Source organism: Pezoporus flaviventris, unplaced genomic scaffold (assembly GCF_033815535.1).
Source record: "Pezoporus flaviventris isolate CSIRO_AGI_PZ_B2104156 unplaced genomic scaffold, CSIRO_AGI_Pfla_v1 ptg000072l, whole genome shotgun sequence".
Classification (NCBI taxonomy): Eukaryota; Metazoa; Chordata; class Aves; order Psittaciformes; family Psittacidae; genus Pezoporus; species Pezoporus flaviventris.
In genome coordinates this window covers 5,952,905-5,966,460 of record NW_026892620.1, presented here as the reverse complement: position 1 = coordinate 5,966,460, position 13,556 = coordinate 5,952,905, and the positions used below count along the sequence as shown (strand labels likewise).

At 36.9% G+C, this 13,556-nt stretch overlaps 1 protein-coding gene across 1 annotated transcript in view; it reads right to left on the bottom strand.

The window, feature by feature from the left end:
- Nucleotides 1-13,556, bottom strand: part of NALF1 (NALCN channel auxiliary factor 1) — a 479,162-nt gene that overhangs the window by 1,129 nt on the left and 464,477 nt on the right. The window contains exon 2 of the mRNA XM_061472795.1: nucleotides 10,601-10,772. Within this exon, the coding sequence (XP_061328779.1) occupies nucleotides 10,601-10,772 (172 nt within the window). The remainder of the gene's footprint in view (nucleotides 1-10,600; nucleotides 10,773-13,556) is intronic.

Below are 13,556 nucleotides of genomic sequence, written 5' to 3'. Positions count from 1 at the left end.
TATTGCTCAGTCTGTGAGCACATACTAGCAATATGCCCACACAAACATACGCATTAAATAACAAATAATTGATACACCTACAATATTGACAATATTGATTGTCAAACTAATACAGGTCAAACAGCTGTACAGGAACAGCTTCAAACAGAATTGTGCAGAGCGTACTTCTTTACCCTACCTCATCTGAGGTGCTTCAGCTGAAGTGCTCTTTTCAGCATATCCCAGAGACGAGAACAATCTTTCCCTGCCATGCATCAATCAGATTGCTTGATATGTCTGACTATACATCCAGGGCCTTTCTGCCTTTGGAACCTTATTGAGTTTCTCAGACTGATCTGATTATGAATTTTTTAACAGTTAGGAATTCCATCATTTCCAAAAGATGCAACTGTCTTTTTGGAAATTGTCAATGCTGTCTGCATTGCTATATAGGACAGTAACATAACCAGAGTATTCAATTTGATTCTTACATATATTTTTTTCTACAAGAACTTAATTAGTCTGTTTAATTAATAGTCACATTCAAGAATCATAGAATCATAGAACAGTTAGAGTTGGAAAGGACAAATACTTTTTCTCAATTGATCATGGAATAAATTTTGCAGTAAATAATTACTCTATGGTAGTGCTAGGTTTCACTAGACAAGAGTCCTATATGTACTGAAATATTAGGGTAAAGATTTTGAAAGCAGATACATAATTGTTATAATTTATAAATTAACTTTACTTCTTGGAACAAGAATTACATTTTGTGTAAAGTATCACAGCAATGATAACATTTTCAGAAAGCAATGTCTATAAGTTTAGGCATAGCATCCTTAGGTCCAAGCATCAGACTGCTTGTATTTTGTGAATAACCTGTAAAAAAAAAGCAGCACACCTTTAAATAAGACAAAACTGAACTCTTTTTTTCCTATTTCTATATTATTGATCTGCAACTAAAAAAGAAAAGCGCATTGGGTATGCTGAGCATGTTAAAATGGAGATTAAACCCAAACTGGCACTCTTTTACATACCTGATACAATAGTCTACCATGTTATGTGTTATCCAAGTAAAGCTACATTTACTTTTTAATTCAACCAAGTTTTTAAAGATACAAGAATGACAACAGCTTGTCTGATTTTCTGTAAAGTCAGGGTTTACTTTGTAGGAAATAAGCCTATTTTTTTGCACCTATGCAGTCAGACACTTAAGGCAGAGCATCAGCACTTGAAAATTATTTATTCTCTATCATATCATCAATGAATGTACTTCATATTTTTTAAGAGATTGTTTTGCATTTTGGAACTTGTGGATAGTTGTTTATTACAAGTATAATAAAGCAGTCTTACTCCTAACTTCATATTTTCTGTGACACATCTTTTGGTGTTTGCTTGCAGAAGTGTGTTTTTAAACATGGTAAAATACAGGAAGTGCCTCCTAAAGCAGGTAATTATATGATCGGTTCTGTGACTGCAGTAGCTCAAACTGTTAGTGGTAATTAAAGAGACACAGAGAATGGTTAATGCTTTGATCCCACTGAGGTTTGTTTACTATTCAGACTATATTTCCTGTCTTTCTTGTTATAGGAAAACTCAGACTTCCCTTGAAATCAAAGCCTATATGTACAAGCTGGGTATCAAAAGGTATTTAAATAGTCCATATGCACTTACTGAATTATAAATAAATTGAAGACAACTCCACATTTAAAGCTGCATTGAACTTGTTCCTTGATGCAAAATTACATTTCCTCTTTATTTCAATTCAGCAATTGAATTTAGGTTTTGAAATTGTAGTTACATATTTAATAATAAATTAACTACAGAACCACTATTCACATGACAGTTGCAGAACATTTATATAAATTCAGTCAGAGCTTTTGCACTGAGATAATAAAACTTCATGATTGTGCTTCATCACATAGTTGTTTGAAGCCATAATTATCAGTTTTGGCCCCTTGGATCTAATCAGTTTACTCAGTCAAAGAGTTACAAACCTGTGACTTACCAGAAACCCTGGAAGCCTGGCTACATCAGCCTTGGAAAAACAAGGAGAAAAACCCCTAGTTTGTTCTTTTATAAAAACAATTTATATGGATACAGAGTTTGGGGTAAGAAATCAAAAGGGTATCATCTTTACCCATCAAACCACCAAGGCTTCTTTCTTCCTCTTCTGTCTTTATCGTTCAGTTTGTAGACATCATTACTCTGTATTACTTGGATGTTCAGAAATTGTATTTTTGAGACTGACTTACCAACTGTTACTGGCTCAAAACCTAATTTGCTTTTCCCTTTTCACTTAAAACTCTCTGCTCTGGATCTCCATTTCCCAACTTTTTTCAGCACTCGCCCATATTTCACCAGCAAAAATCTTGGTCCAGGTGGATGTTGATCTTTATCAAAGATCTAGAATTTGCTAGGATACTTTTTGGTATCAAACCATTCTCCAGGCCGATATGCTGTCACTCATGGAGGTCATGAGGATCTCTTTGCTTTTTAACCAGATAGTTTTTTCGCATGTCGATAACATTTTGATGATCAACACAGCAGTTATATCTGTAGGGAATGTGTGCCACTAATGCTGATGAAAGAATTAGGGCTACTCATTTGACTGAGATTATGTTAATGGAGACTTGACTGTGGATAAGCCCCATGTATTCTGCTCAGCTGACTCATACTGGAAGAAAAAGGAGTGACAGCATCAGCTTCATGTTCACTTTCTGCAGAAACAGCTTTGGGGGAAAATCAGCAAACTGCAAATAACCTTTATACAAGAATTAAAAACAAAAGACTGTCTATGCATGCATTGTCTGCTGATCAGCTAGATCACCAGCTAACTCAGGGAACGCTGTGGTTTCTGCCTGAGCACTTTAATTTCATTTGCCCAGGAAGCAGCATGCAAAACAGGTGGTTGCATTTCCACATCTCACCCCAACACTATCAGGATGTGTCATGCTCATAGTTGGATCTGTATCTGTAGCAGTTGGTCTATCTTGGCCTGCTTCTTGATTTCTTTGCTACAGAAAGAGCTATGGAGCCATAGTACTCTGCATCAAAGGAAACTGGTCTGAAAACTGGTCTGGTTGATATATTTGTTGTCATTGATGGGTAAGTATTTTGGAAAGCCACAGAAATAAAACAGACCTTATGGTATGTTATGGTTCTTCCCCATTTTCTTTCTGTAGAACTCTAAACTGTGGTCCTTTTTAGCATAGATTTCTGATTATTTTGAGAGGCATACCAAGCTTCTTGTGCTTAAAGAAAATACCATGAACTAGAAGAAACCAGATAAGCAGATGTGGTATACCAGAAGTTTTGAATACTTCATTTTATTGTGAAAGCCAAAATAAATAATGTCTGCCAAGACTGATCCATCCAGCAGTTACATCATTGTATCAGTGAATGCAAATACTCTGCATGACATTTCTCCTTCTGAAGAATTCTTTCAGAGATTTCAATATTAACATTTTCCAACTACAGAAGGCAAAAGAACACATTAGATATTATACGACTAGATTTCACTGCTTGCTTACATCTGATCTGGAAGCCAGCACTCTTCAGTCTTATCCAGGTGGTCCTCTCAACTTCTCTGTGACACATTATGATGCTTCTGTCTAAGCATGTATTTTATACCCTTCATATTATAAAAAGTAATAAAATGAAATATAGAAGAAGGTTTAAAGATAAATTATTCTTTAGTTAAGCAGATTTTTCTTAAACTGGTGAATACGGCTGTTCAGCTCTTTTGAAAAGGCTAATTTACTCAGACTCAACTCCAGTTGTTGAAGGAGATCTGGGTTGATGTAGGTTGGTTGGTTGTTTATTTTTTTTAACACTGTATGTTGGTTATTTCAGACAGTTGCCCCTGGAACATTTTCCTGTCTGTATGTGTCCACATTTAAGAAAAATACATTGTGTTTCCTCACCATGAATGGATTTTTTTTTCCCCCTGAAATATGTAGAGGACCAAATTCCTCCTGCAGTTGTAAATCAATATTATAACTATAAAACTGACTGAGCTGCTGCAAGTCAGAAAAATAAATGAGTAGCTGACTCTCAAGGTTATATAATGAACCTTATTAGATCTGCTGAGATACAGGATGAGGGTAAGATAACTTGATGCTTGCAAGCTTTTGGCTTTCCCTACCCACACCCCCTTCCTCTTTTGCTTCTATTATGTACAATTTTTTATCAAAAAGATTTATTACTGTGATATGATAGGAGTCATACATATATAAGTACTGTGTTATCAGAGAAAGTTCAGGGATATGAATAGGTTAATTGTCTGTATTGTTTTTATAGGAGAAGAACATTTGCAGCTAATAAACTTACTTATTCATGGGAAAGCCCCAACATTCAAGACTAGAAAAGCACTAAACTCAAAAAGATGAGCTATTAGATTGACAGATTCTGCTTGTAAAACCATGTCAAATTTTCCTTGCAGTAACTATTTCCACAGTAACTATTTCCACAGTAACTATTTAAACCATGCTTGTCAAACATAAATGGGATTTGTCCTGCTAGCTGTGTTAGCTTAGTATTTTGATATTTTAGGACCTACTAAGAGGTGTAGGCAGGAGGCAAATGACACATAATTATGAGTTATTTTTAGAGTAAGAATTTGGATCAAGTATATACTTTTTTGTCTGAGTTTGCCAAGAACAACATAAAGTGAATAGCACTCAGAGATTTTCTCTTCTTGAATTGTTCTGCAAATAAAAGATAGATTGTGAATCATTCCATATATCACATTTTCTTGAGGAAACTGCTTTTCAAATTGCACTGGAATCAGGGCATCTGTTTTGAAAGAGACACTCTATAGCTAAACCTACTAGTGAAACCCAGACACATATCTGCCTCTTGAGAGGAAGCTGCAGTTTAAAGAATTGTTCCCAATACCTTTGTTGAGCTTTGTTAAACAACAAACTCCTCGTACAGGTTGTTGAGAATTCTCTGTAATAATTCTCACTACGCCCTTAGAAACATTAGTGTTTGCTAGAAGCATGACTGACAGTTTTATTTCTGGTGAATATTCTTTACTCTGAAGGAGGAGGAGTTTCTGAGGAAGTGTTACTTTGCATGGACCACATAAGCATATGTTACTGATATTTGCCAAAAACTGATGCATGGGAGAATATTTACATTATGCATTCCAAGCCACCGGGTATATTAATCAGAACACATGAAATTAGGACCCTAAATTAGTATGAACTGAAGGGAAACATGAGTGAGTCAAAGCACCTGAATCACCTGCCTGCTCAGCTCCTCTGTCTTTTTGCTTTCTCCTTCCACAATGAAAAGTATCAGAAGCCTGTTCAGCACAGGAGAGGAGACAAATTTGATTTTCCTCCTGGTGGCAGAAGACTCATTCTGATGACACTGCTTTTAGGAAGTACCAGAGTGCTGTGCTGGTTTTGGAACAAGCTAATGCAACACATCTCTGCCTTGTTGCTGCTCACCACATTTCCTTTGTTTCCTTCACAGAGGAACTTAGGTGCTCTATTAAATTCCATGACAAAAAGAGTAAAGAGTGTGAGCAAGTGGCTGGAATTTCCTGCCTGATACTTGCTGCTGGGTGATGGCCCTGTTGTGCCAGAAGGCACAAGAGGCCATAAATCTTGGTCAATACAAAGAAGGAGCTTAGCAACACAGCAAGCTCTAGTTCAGCATTCCGATGTAGTCCAGACTTGGCACATGGACAGCAGTTTTGGGATTATTCTCCCAGAAACCAGAATAGGCTATGTCCGTATTAACAAGTAGTCTGGGGCAAGAGAAGATATGTAGGATGAAACAGCTGGTGCTGAGTATCTTGTGTCAACTCTAAAGGCATTTTAAGGATTTTTAACTCACTCTAGCTCTAGTCTAATTCTGTAGGTCAAAATGTGCATTAGCATTTGGGACATGCTAGGTATGTTCCAGTAGCACATCTCCTGGTTGTTTAATCCAAAGGAACCCAGTTCAAATCCTCCAAGACCTCTCCCCAGTGCAAGTTAAACAACAAGAAGTATGAACAGGAGATTTGCTTCAAAATTACACTCCTGAACTAGATCACTAATGTGGATGCAATTGCAGTATTGGTGTTGATGTCATATCCTGGAAGGGCCATGTGCGGGGAGAGGTCATCTCTTTGCGTATTCTGCTGCTCATTTGGTGGAAACTGAGCTCTCATGTTTTTTAGGTTAAGCAAACTTCAGGCCTAAATGGATTGGTTGTGAAGAAAACGTTCATGCCTCCTGTTACCAGTCTCTGTTTCCACTGGGAGATGGCAGCAAGCCAAACAGAAACAGTTCATGGGCTGGACTAGTCGCCAAGCCAGCTGCTGGACCACATTACTTTGGAAGGCAAGGGAAAAGCAGGAGTTGTGAATTATTACCAGTCTCTTTCCAGTGCTTTGTACAAAGAGTCATACATCTTTCATCTCTCTTTTCACACTCAATGTGAACAAAATCTTCCACTTGTTCTATTCACACTGGGAGAAAAGAGGAAAAGATGACTACATCTATGAAAGAAAACAATCTATCTGCTATGACGCTATTTTCATAGGAATCACAATTAAAACCTTTGACCTAGAACTTTGCGTGGGACTCATTCATTGCAATCTGACATGTGGGTATGTATGTCTGAACACTATTATTATCTCTCTTAAATAAGATTCTGCTTTGTATGGGCAATTCTAGACATCTGAGCTGCAGAAAGAAACATTAGATGAAACTTAACTCATATGGATATAAACTCCAAAGGTCTAAACTGAAAGCAACCATTCAATTTTAATGAGTATGAAAAACAGTATGTTCCAGAACACTGTCTGATGGAAAGACCAACATTTTTCTTCTATTCCTAGAAGAAAGTGGGGAGAGTGGAACACAAATTCTTTCTAGCTAACCGCATGTTTCTGTAATCAGAACCAAACTGTGATTCTGATTGTTTTGATTAATCTCCCAAGTACTTTCTTTTGTGATGCAGTTGACCCACATCCTTACATGCATTTCTACACAAGATAAGTTCCAGTGATCCACAACTAGTGTTGCATTCCCTCTCCTTTTCCCACTGTCTACTTTTGTTGCAGGTAATCAAGTAAGATATTCTCAGGCTAGAATGTCTTCTTATATCAGTCCTCAAGAATTTCCAAGAAGTCTTTATTAATCCATGGTATAAACTACTTTTTTTAATGTTGCCAAAGAAAACAACTGAAAAATTTCTTGGCTAAAATTAGACAGTCCCATGCTGTGTTTTCATCATGTGAGCCTTCTTAGAATGGTCCTTGTTATTATTTCTTTTTGTTCTTATTCCTTTTCACAACCTCCAGTACTTTTTTGTTTTGCTTTGTTTTTACAGCATCCAACCTTGAGAAAATTCTGTTCTGAAAGCAAAAAACCCAAGTCTGTGGGTTCTCTGCCCACTGATGCCAGCATGCGCCTGCCTACTGCTGTGGTGGAAGAGGGCTAGCAAGGGGAGGCAGTGGCTTGGTACTGCTGCAGCAGCTCCTAGTGCCACCAGTGACATGGAGCCACACCAGTCTCTTACTCAGCTGCAACTGAAAAATGACATGTAACGTTCACACATCCTGCACTCTGTGCTGTAGTCAACATCAAATAAAACTGGTTATCACCAGTACCCTTTTTCCTATTACTTGCCTTCCGCAGTATATTGAAATGTTTTATAGAAGTCGATCTTCTGTCTTTCCATTAGCCTCAGTCTCTACCGGACCTTAGAGGAAATAGTCTGTTACCATGGAGAAGAGGAAGGAAAGCCCTTATTATAAAATTGTTGCTTCTGAAACGTTATTAAAGAAAATCAGAATCCACAAATTCTTGATGTTTCTCAGATAAGTCATCCTGTTTAGGGGGGCTCCTTTATTTTCTCCAGAAACTATTTTCTAATTAATAGTTTTTCTTAGCTAGCTAGATAGTCTTTCGTTAGTTTCATTGAGGAAAAGAATATCGCACCAACATAACCCCATTCAGTTCCTGCTGGGCTTCTCTGAAAATGTAAGTGAAAATTTCAAAAAATGACTGGTAGCTTTTCTCTCCATGGGATACCATCAGAGTCAGGAGCAGCAGGGATATTCAAGAGTAATTTCAATGAGTGACAGGCTGTGACAGAATGCTGTTCATGAGGAATACCTGAACATAAAGTTTGCTCCTGCTTTGTTTCCTGTAGCAGAGCTCAATGGTGATCAGCTTCATAGTGAAGTTAGATCAACTGGAGACAGCAGACAACCAGCTATAAGACTTAAATACCAAATAGATATATCTTTGATCTGACTCTTCTGGGTTTTGCCAATGAATTTCACAAATGACAGGAAGAGCAGAAATCCTAGAACATGTCTGCCAAACACGAGCTCACAGAGAGAGCAGCAGAAGAGGTTCCTCAAGACAAGGGTGACCTGCTTTCAGTTGCTTTTCTGCAAAAGGAATTCAAGTTAACTGTCAAGCCACAAGCCATGTTGAGGTAGAGTATTTTTTCTGCTGTTGAACTCACTGTACTGTTTTCACTAAGCTGCAGAGAAATTTAATTCTTTAGTCCCACAGCAGCTATTAGTCTAATACCCTGTTTAGCAGAAGGAAGTCCCCTTATACAGAGCTGCAGAGGTTGACCATGGGCCTTTATTCTGGACAAAGTTTGAATTGCAGCCCTGTACTTCTCAGCATCATCTCTTGCCCACAACTGCCTAGCGTCAGAATGCTGACTCCTATGGGTCCATGAATACAAGCTCTGCTCTCTTGATGCTGAGGGTCTTGACTTAAGAGAACAAAAAGTTCAATCAAATATTAGTGGACTGCTTAGATGAGATTGAGGTTTCCCTGATTTTAAGTGTCTGCAATAAGACTTTGGTGACTAATAGCAGCTACAGCAAACAAGAGAGCAGCCAGCACTGTTAGCAGAGCATAGAGAGCTAGTCAGCTCGCCAGGTGCAGATGCCTACTTAGACTGAATTAAACAGCTCTACCGACTACACCAGATCTTCAGTGACCCTACTGAGAACTTAATCACAGTTTATGCTACTAATACCTGGAGTAAAATGAGTTTAATCCTTTGCAAAATCTGCTTTTCATCCCAAACTGAGATATTAACTAAGTAATCCTTGCAAGGTCATCTATTTTATGTGTCTTAGGAATGAATTTGGACTTGGAGATAAAATAGAAAAAATGAAGATGTGGATATGTATTTCCTAAGAGATTTTCTGAAATAATTACAAATATGATTTTGTTTATTGTTGGTTTATTCTTCGCCACTATGTATGTATATGTATACACACATGTACATACATGCATGTATACGCATATATATTGTATACATGTTGTAAATAAAAATGTCCTAATCTTCTCACTTCAGCTTTTACTGTCCTATTTTAAACTGGAAAATATCACTCATTTGCTTATGATGTAGGCACATTGGAAGGCATATTTATGAAATGCACTGAAGTGTTAAGTACATTACGTTATGGATGACTACCAAATTGTAACTCAGGATACAATTCATTATACTGTCTTTTGCACATGGATGAATATTGCTCAGTTGTGTGCAATAGACTACCAGAACCTCCGTAAATCCAAACACAGTTATAAGGTGAAGTGAGTTACCACAAACATTTATGGGGTTATATATTTTACTCTGCTTTTAAGTAGCTTACCATGGGCAACTGATTTTGTATCAAGGTTTACAGTGCAGCCCTAATTTAATGTTGAAGATGTCTAATTTCAGATATTTGGATCAGGATGTCAAAAGATCTAAGTGTTGAAGTGCCTTTTTACTGATTCAGTGGGAATAAGTTGCCTGAATATCATCAAGATTCTCAGGCGATACTCTAGACACTGGAAAGCTGCAGATAGCATGGATATAAGCTGAAGTTTTGTGAGGATGTCTCTCAGCCAGTCCTGAAAAAAGTGTGTGAGGCACCTGAGATGTACTAAAGCTACTTCTTGCCTACTATGTCCTCCCTGGTTGGATCATTCTGAGATAGTGTTTGAGCAGAATGGAATGTTAAATGAACCAAACCATTTTATAAACGCGTAGACCTATATTAGCAATACCTTTAAAAATTACTCACAGAATATAAAAAGACTCAAGAAGAGACCAAAAGATCAGCTTTTTACAGGTGAAGAACTAATTCTTAAAATTCTTTGCTAGTGACAGCCCTTTTCTTTAGACATTTACTTTCAAAGTGCTGCATAGTTTTGATTGCTACACCTCAGAATCTTTGTTTATTTAACTTAAGAAGGCAGGGGAACAAAGATGAATATACTAAAAACTGGACTTGCCTTTTTCCTTTTTTCTGAATATTGCATGACACAGAGCTACTCTTCTCCGAGCACTGCATGATACGGAGCAATAAAACTCTTCCACTAAATTATTAAGCATAAAAAACCCCACACCAGAACCAATTTATTCTAGTAAGTTTGTTTTGTAAAGTTAATGACTATGGCAAGCTGTAGCATAAATGTGCATTACTAAATCTGGGCTCAAATCCTACCACCTCTGATAGGTGAGGTGTGATCACCTGTATTTGTGACAGGGAATACCTTCAGGTTCTCATAGTTCTAATGGAAGAAACATTATCCACACTCTCCTATACATATAGACTTATGAAAACAAGTGAAATTAGCTTTCTATACTATACCTGTACAGATGAAACTTGATAGTCCTCCATAGATGACATCATCATTGTCTGGTAATATAAAGGGACACCTTGTCTGAACCTCCAAACAGTATTGCTTGCAAGGAATTCTGTTGCTGCAGTGAAACTGTGTGACTTCAAAATACTGGGAACAGAGCCAGGCTTTGTAGACAGTCTGGAAAAAGAGAAGAACCAGAGGTATAGATGGATGACAATAGCACTGCCATTATTAGAACATATGGTACTGTACACCTACATTAATGCTGCTTCTAAGTAAATTTTGAGAGAATATCACCTGAGTAAAACATACTCTAAACTTTTGACTATCTTCCCACTTCAAAAATTAAAATTTCATCCAAGTCATTCAAAAGTAGTAGTCAAGACTAAGTTTATGCTGTTATTTTATCTTTGTTTGTAAACAAGTATGTCTCTTAGATGCACTTTTTTACTAGACACCTGCACACATGCCACAACCCCCTCTTCCTGTATCATATAAAAACTGAGATCCTAACCTCATTTGAAGCAGGTCTGAGAAAAAATTCTGAAAGTGCAAGTAAGAGCTTAAAACTGGGCTCAGGCCAGCTCTGCTCTTTATATCATCTAGAGCTAAGCTATCAGGTTGCAATAGATGGTGCTGCTTCCCTTCAAATAAAACCTTATCAGTCCTCAGTACAAACACGTTTCCTGATCACTGACAGCTGCAGCCTAGGGTAAAAAACTGCAACAGTGAGGACTGCTCTCTACATTTGAAAACCAAAAGGTACACATTAAAGATGCTGTCATCTGATCCCGTGTAGGCATGGCTGCAGGATCTATGATTATTACAATGATTACCATCATTTAAACAGAAAAGCAAAATAAACACGTAAATTTATGTTTCTTTTGCTTAGTTTTCTTCTGATCAGTGGTCTCTGTCATAAGGATTAAACTAGTATTTCGGACACAGAAAAGTTTCACATCTGATCACACAAAAATAGATTTCACACTAGGCTATGAAGATGATGAAAAATCTTTGAGGCTGACTACAGAGAGAGTTTTGTTTGCTTCCCATTTTTTTTCCACTTATCTGTTTTGAAGTACATTAGTTACCAGCTAGATACTTGCTATCTAGGTTGCTATACAAGAAAAATTTCCTTTTTGTATTCGTTCAGAATATCTGAAAATCTTAGTATCTACCTTTCCTTTATCCCAGGCTGAAAAACAATACAGTCAACTGATTATTTGCCTTCTTCCTAGACCTGTTTTCAATAAAAAAGGGAAGAGATTTCATTTTTTTAAGCACTGAAACTCCAAAACCTGACACCTGAAAAGAGCAATCTAGCTGAGAGTTTGGTTTCATTTCAGCAGGTTTCATCTCATCAGTTATAATTTTATTCATGTAAATAGCAGCTTAAATTGTATAATTAATTTAAATGTATTAGTCCCAGAATCACAAAACTTTTATCTTCCCTTGCTTGCAATGGTGACAGTTATGGTTAAGGTTGCCAGGTGATGAAGTGAAGCCTTTATCACTAATCTATGTTTTGTGAGTATCTCTTTATAATAGCTTTTGTGCATTCTGTAGAACATGATTTTTTTTTTATTACCGATTCAATTTTAGTTGCTTACAAAGCTTTCTTTCCACAATAAATGATTAATGAGAAGGAAGACTAGGCAATGTGTGTACTTTTTGCTTTTGAATAAACTTCTAAAGAGCAAGTGGTTTTCCCAGTGTTGACTAGATCTCCCACTACACCTTTAATGCTTCAGCTCCTATATTGACAATTGCAACAATAAAAGAAATAAAGTAATTGTTTTTCTATTTTTAGTTAGTTAGCGTCGTCTACTGGTCTGACACAAATGTTGTGCCTAGTAACAGATAAATATTCATAGGTGTTCCTTCCTGATCACTAGTGCTGTACACCTGTTTAGTATGAACACACCTGCTTAGTATGAATACGTTCTCTTCATAGACTGGATCTAAGAGTAGTAAGGTTTTTTATGAATATATTTGAAAACATATATCAGTTATAGGAAGCATATTGAACAGCAACCATGCCTGTAATAAGGAAATGAGCAAACTCATGTATTTACTTAAGCAAGACAGAAAATAAATGTTTATTGAAAAGCAGAAGTAAATAATGCAATCATAGGTTTAATTTCAGTATGTTTTCTTCTGTGAACATTTTCGTACACATCATCTTCCCGAGTTTTCAGCTTTGGCTCAAAACTGTGTTTGAACTCATGAGTATACCTGCTCCTGAAATCTGTTTATCACATTACTGTCTTCAACTCTGTAGATGTGTAGATGTGCTACCCAAGAGGGAGTACAGAAGCGTTAAGAACTGATCTCATATTTGTGCATACGACTAACTAACTGCTCAGCAGCCTTTCCATGAGACCCATAGCTGACCAAACTGAGTAAGTAGATTAAGAGCAGGTTTATTTTATTTCAGAGATAGTGAAAGGTGACTTCTTTAGCTTAAATATTAGAAGTCCATGATTTGGAAATGAAATGTATTGAAATTTCTAAGAAAATTTCTTAATAGAAAAGTAGATATTATGTCCTTCTAATACCCCAGAAAATAGAAGGTTTGTCACAGAATTCTATATCTCCTAGCAAATTCCAAATACTGATTTCCAGAATCTTAAAACATGCACTGTACAACAAAGACTGAAACTATAAATGAAAGTATATATAGGCTTGTATTTTCAGTACAACTTCTGCTACATATTATGGTCTTTTGTATGTGTTCATAGACACGTAAAATCATAGAATGGTTTGGGTTGGAAGGGACCTTAAAGATCACCTAGTTACAATTGCCTGCTGTGGGCAGGGACACCTTCCAGGCTGGTTAAAGCCCCATCCAACCCATCCAACCTGTTCTTGAACACTGCCAGGGGTGGGTCATCCCTGTGTCAGTGTCTCATCACCTTCACAGTAAAGAATTTGTTCCTTATATCTAAACCTACTCTTTTT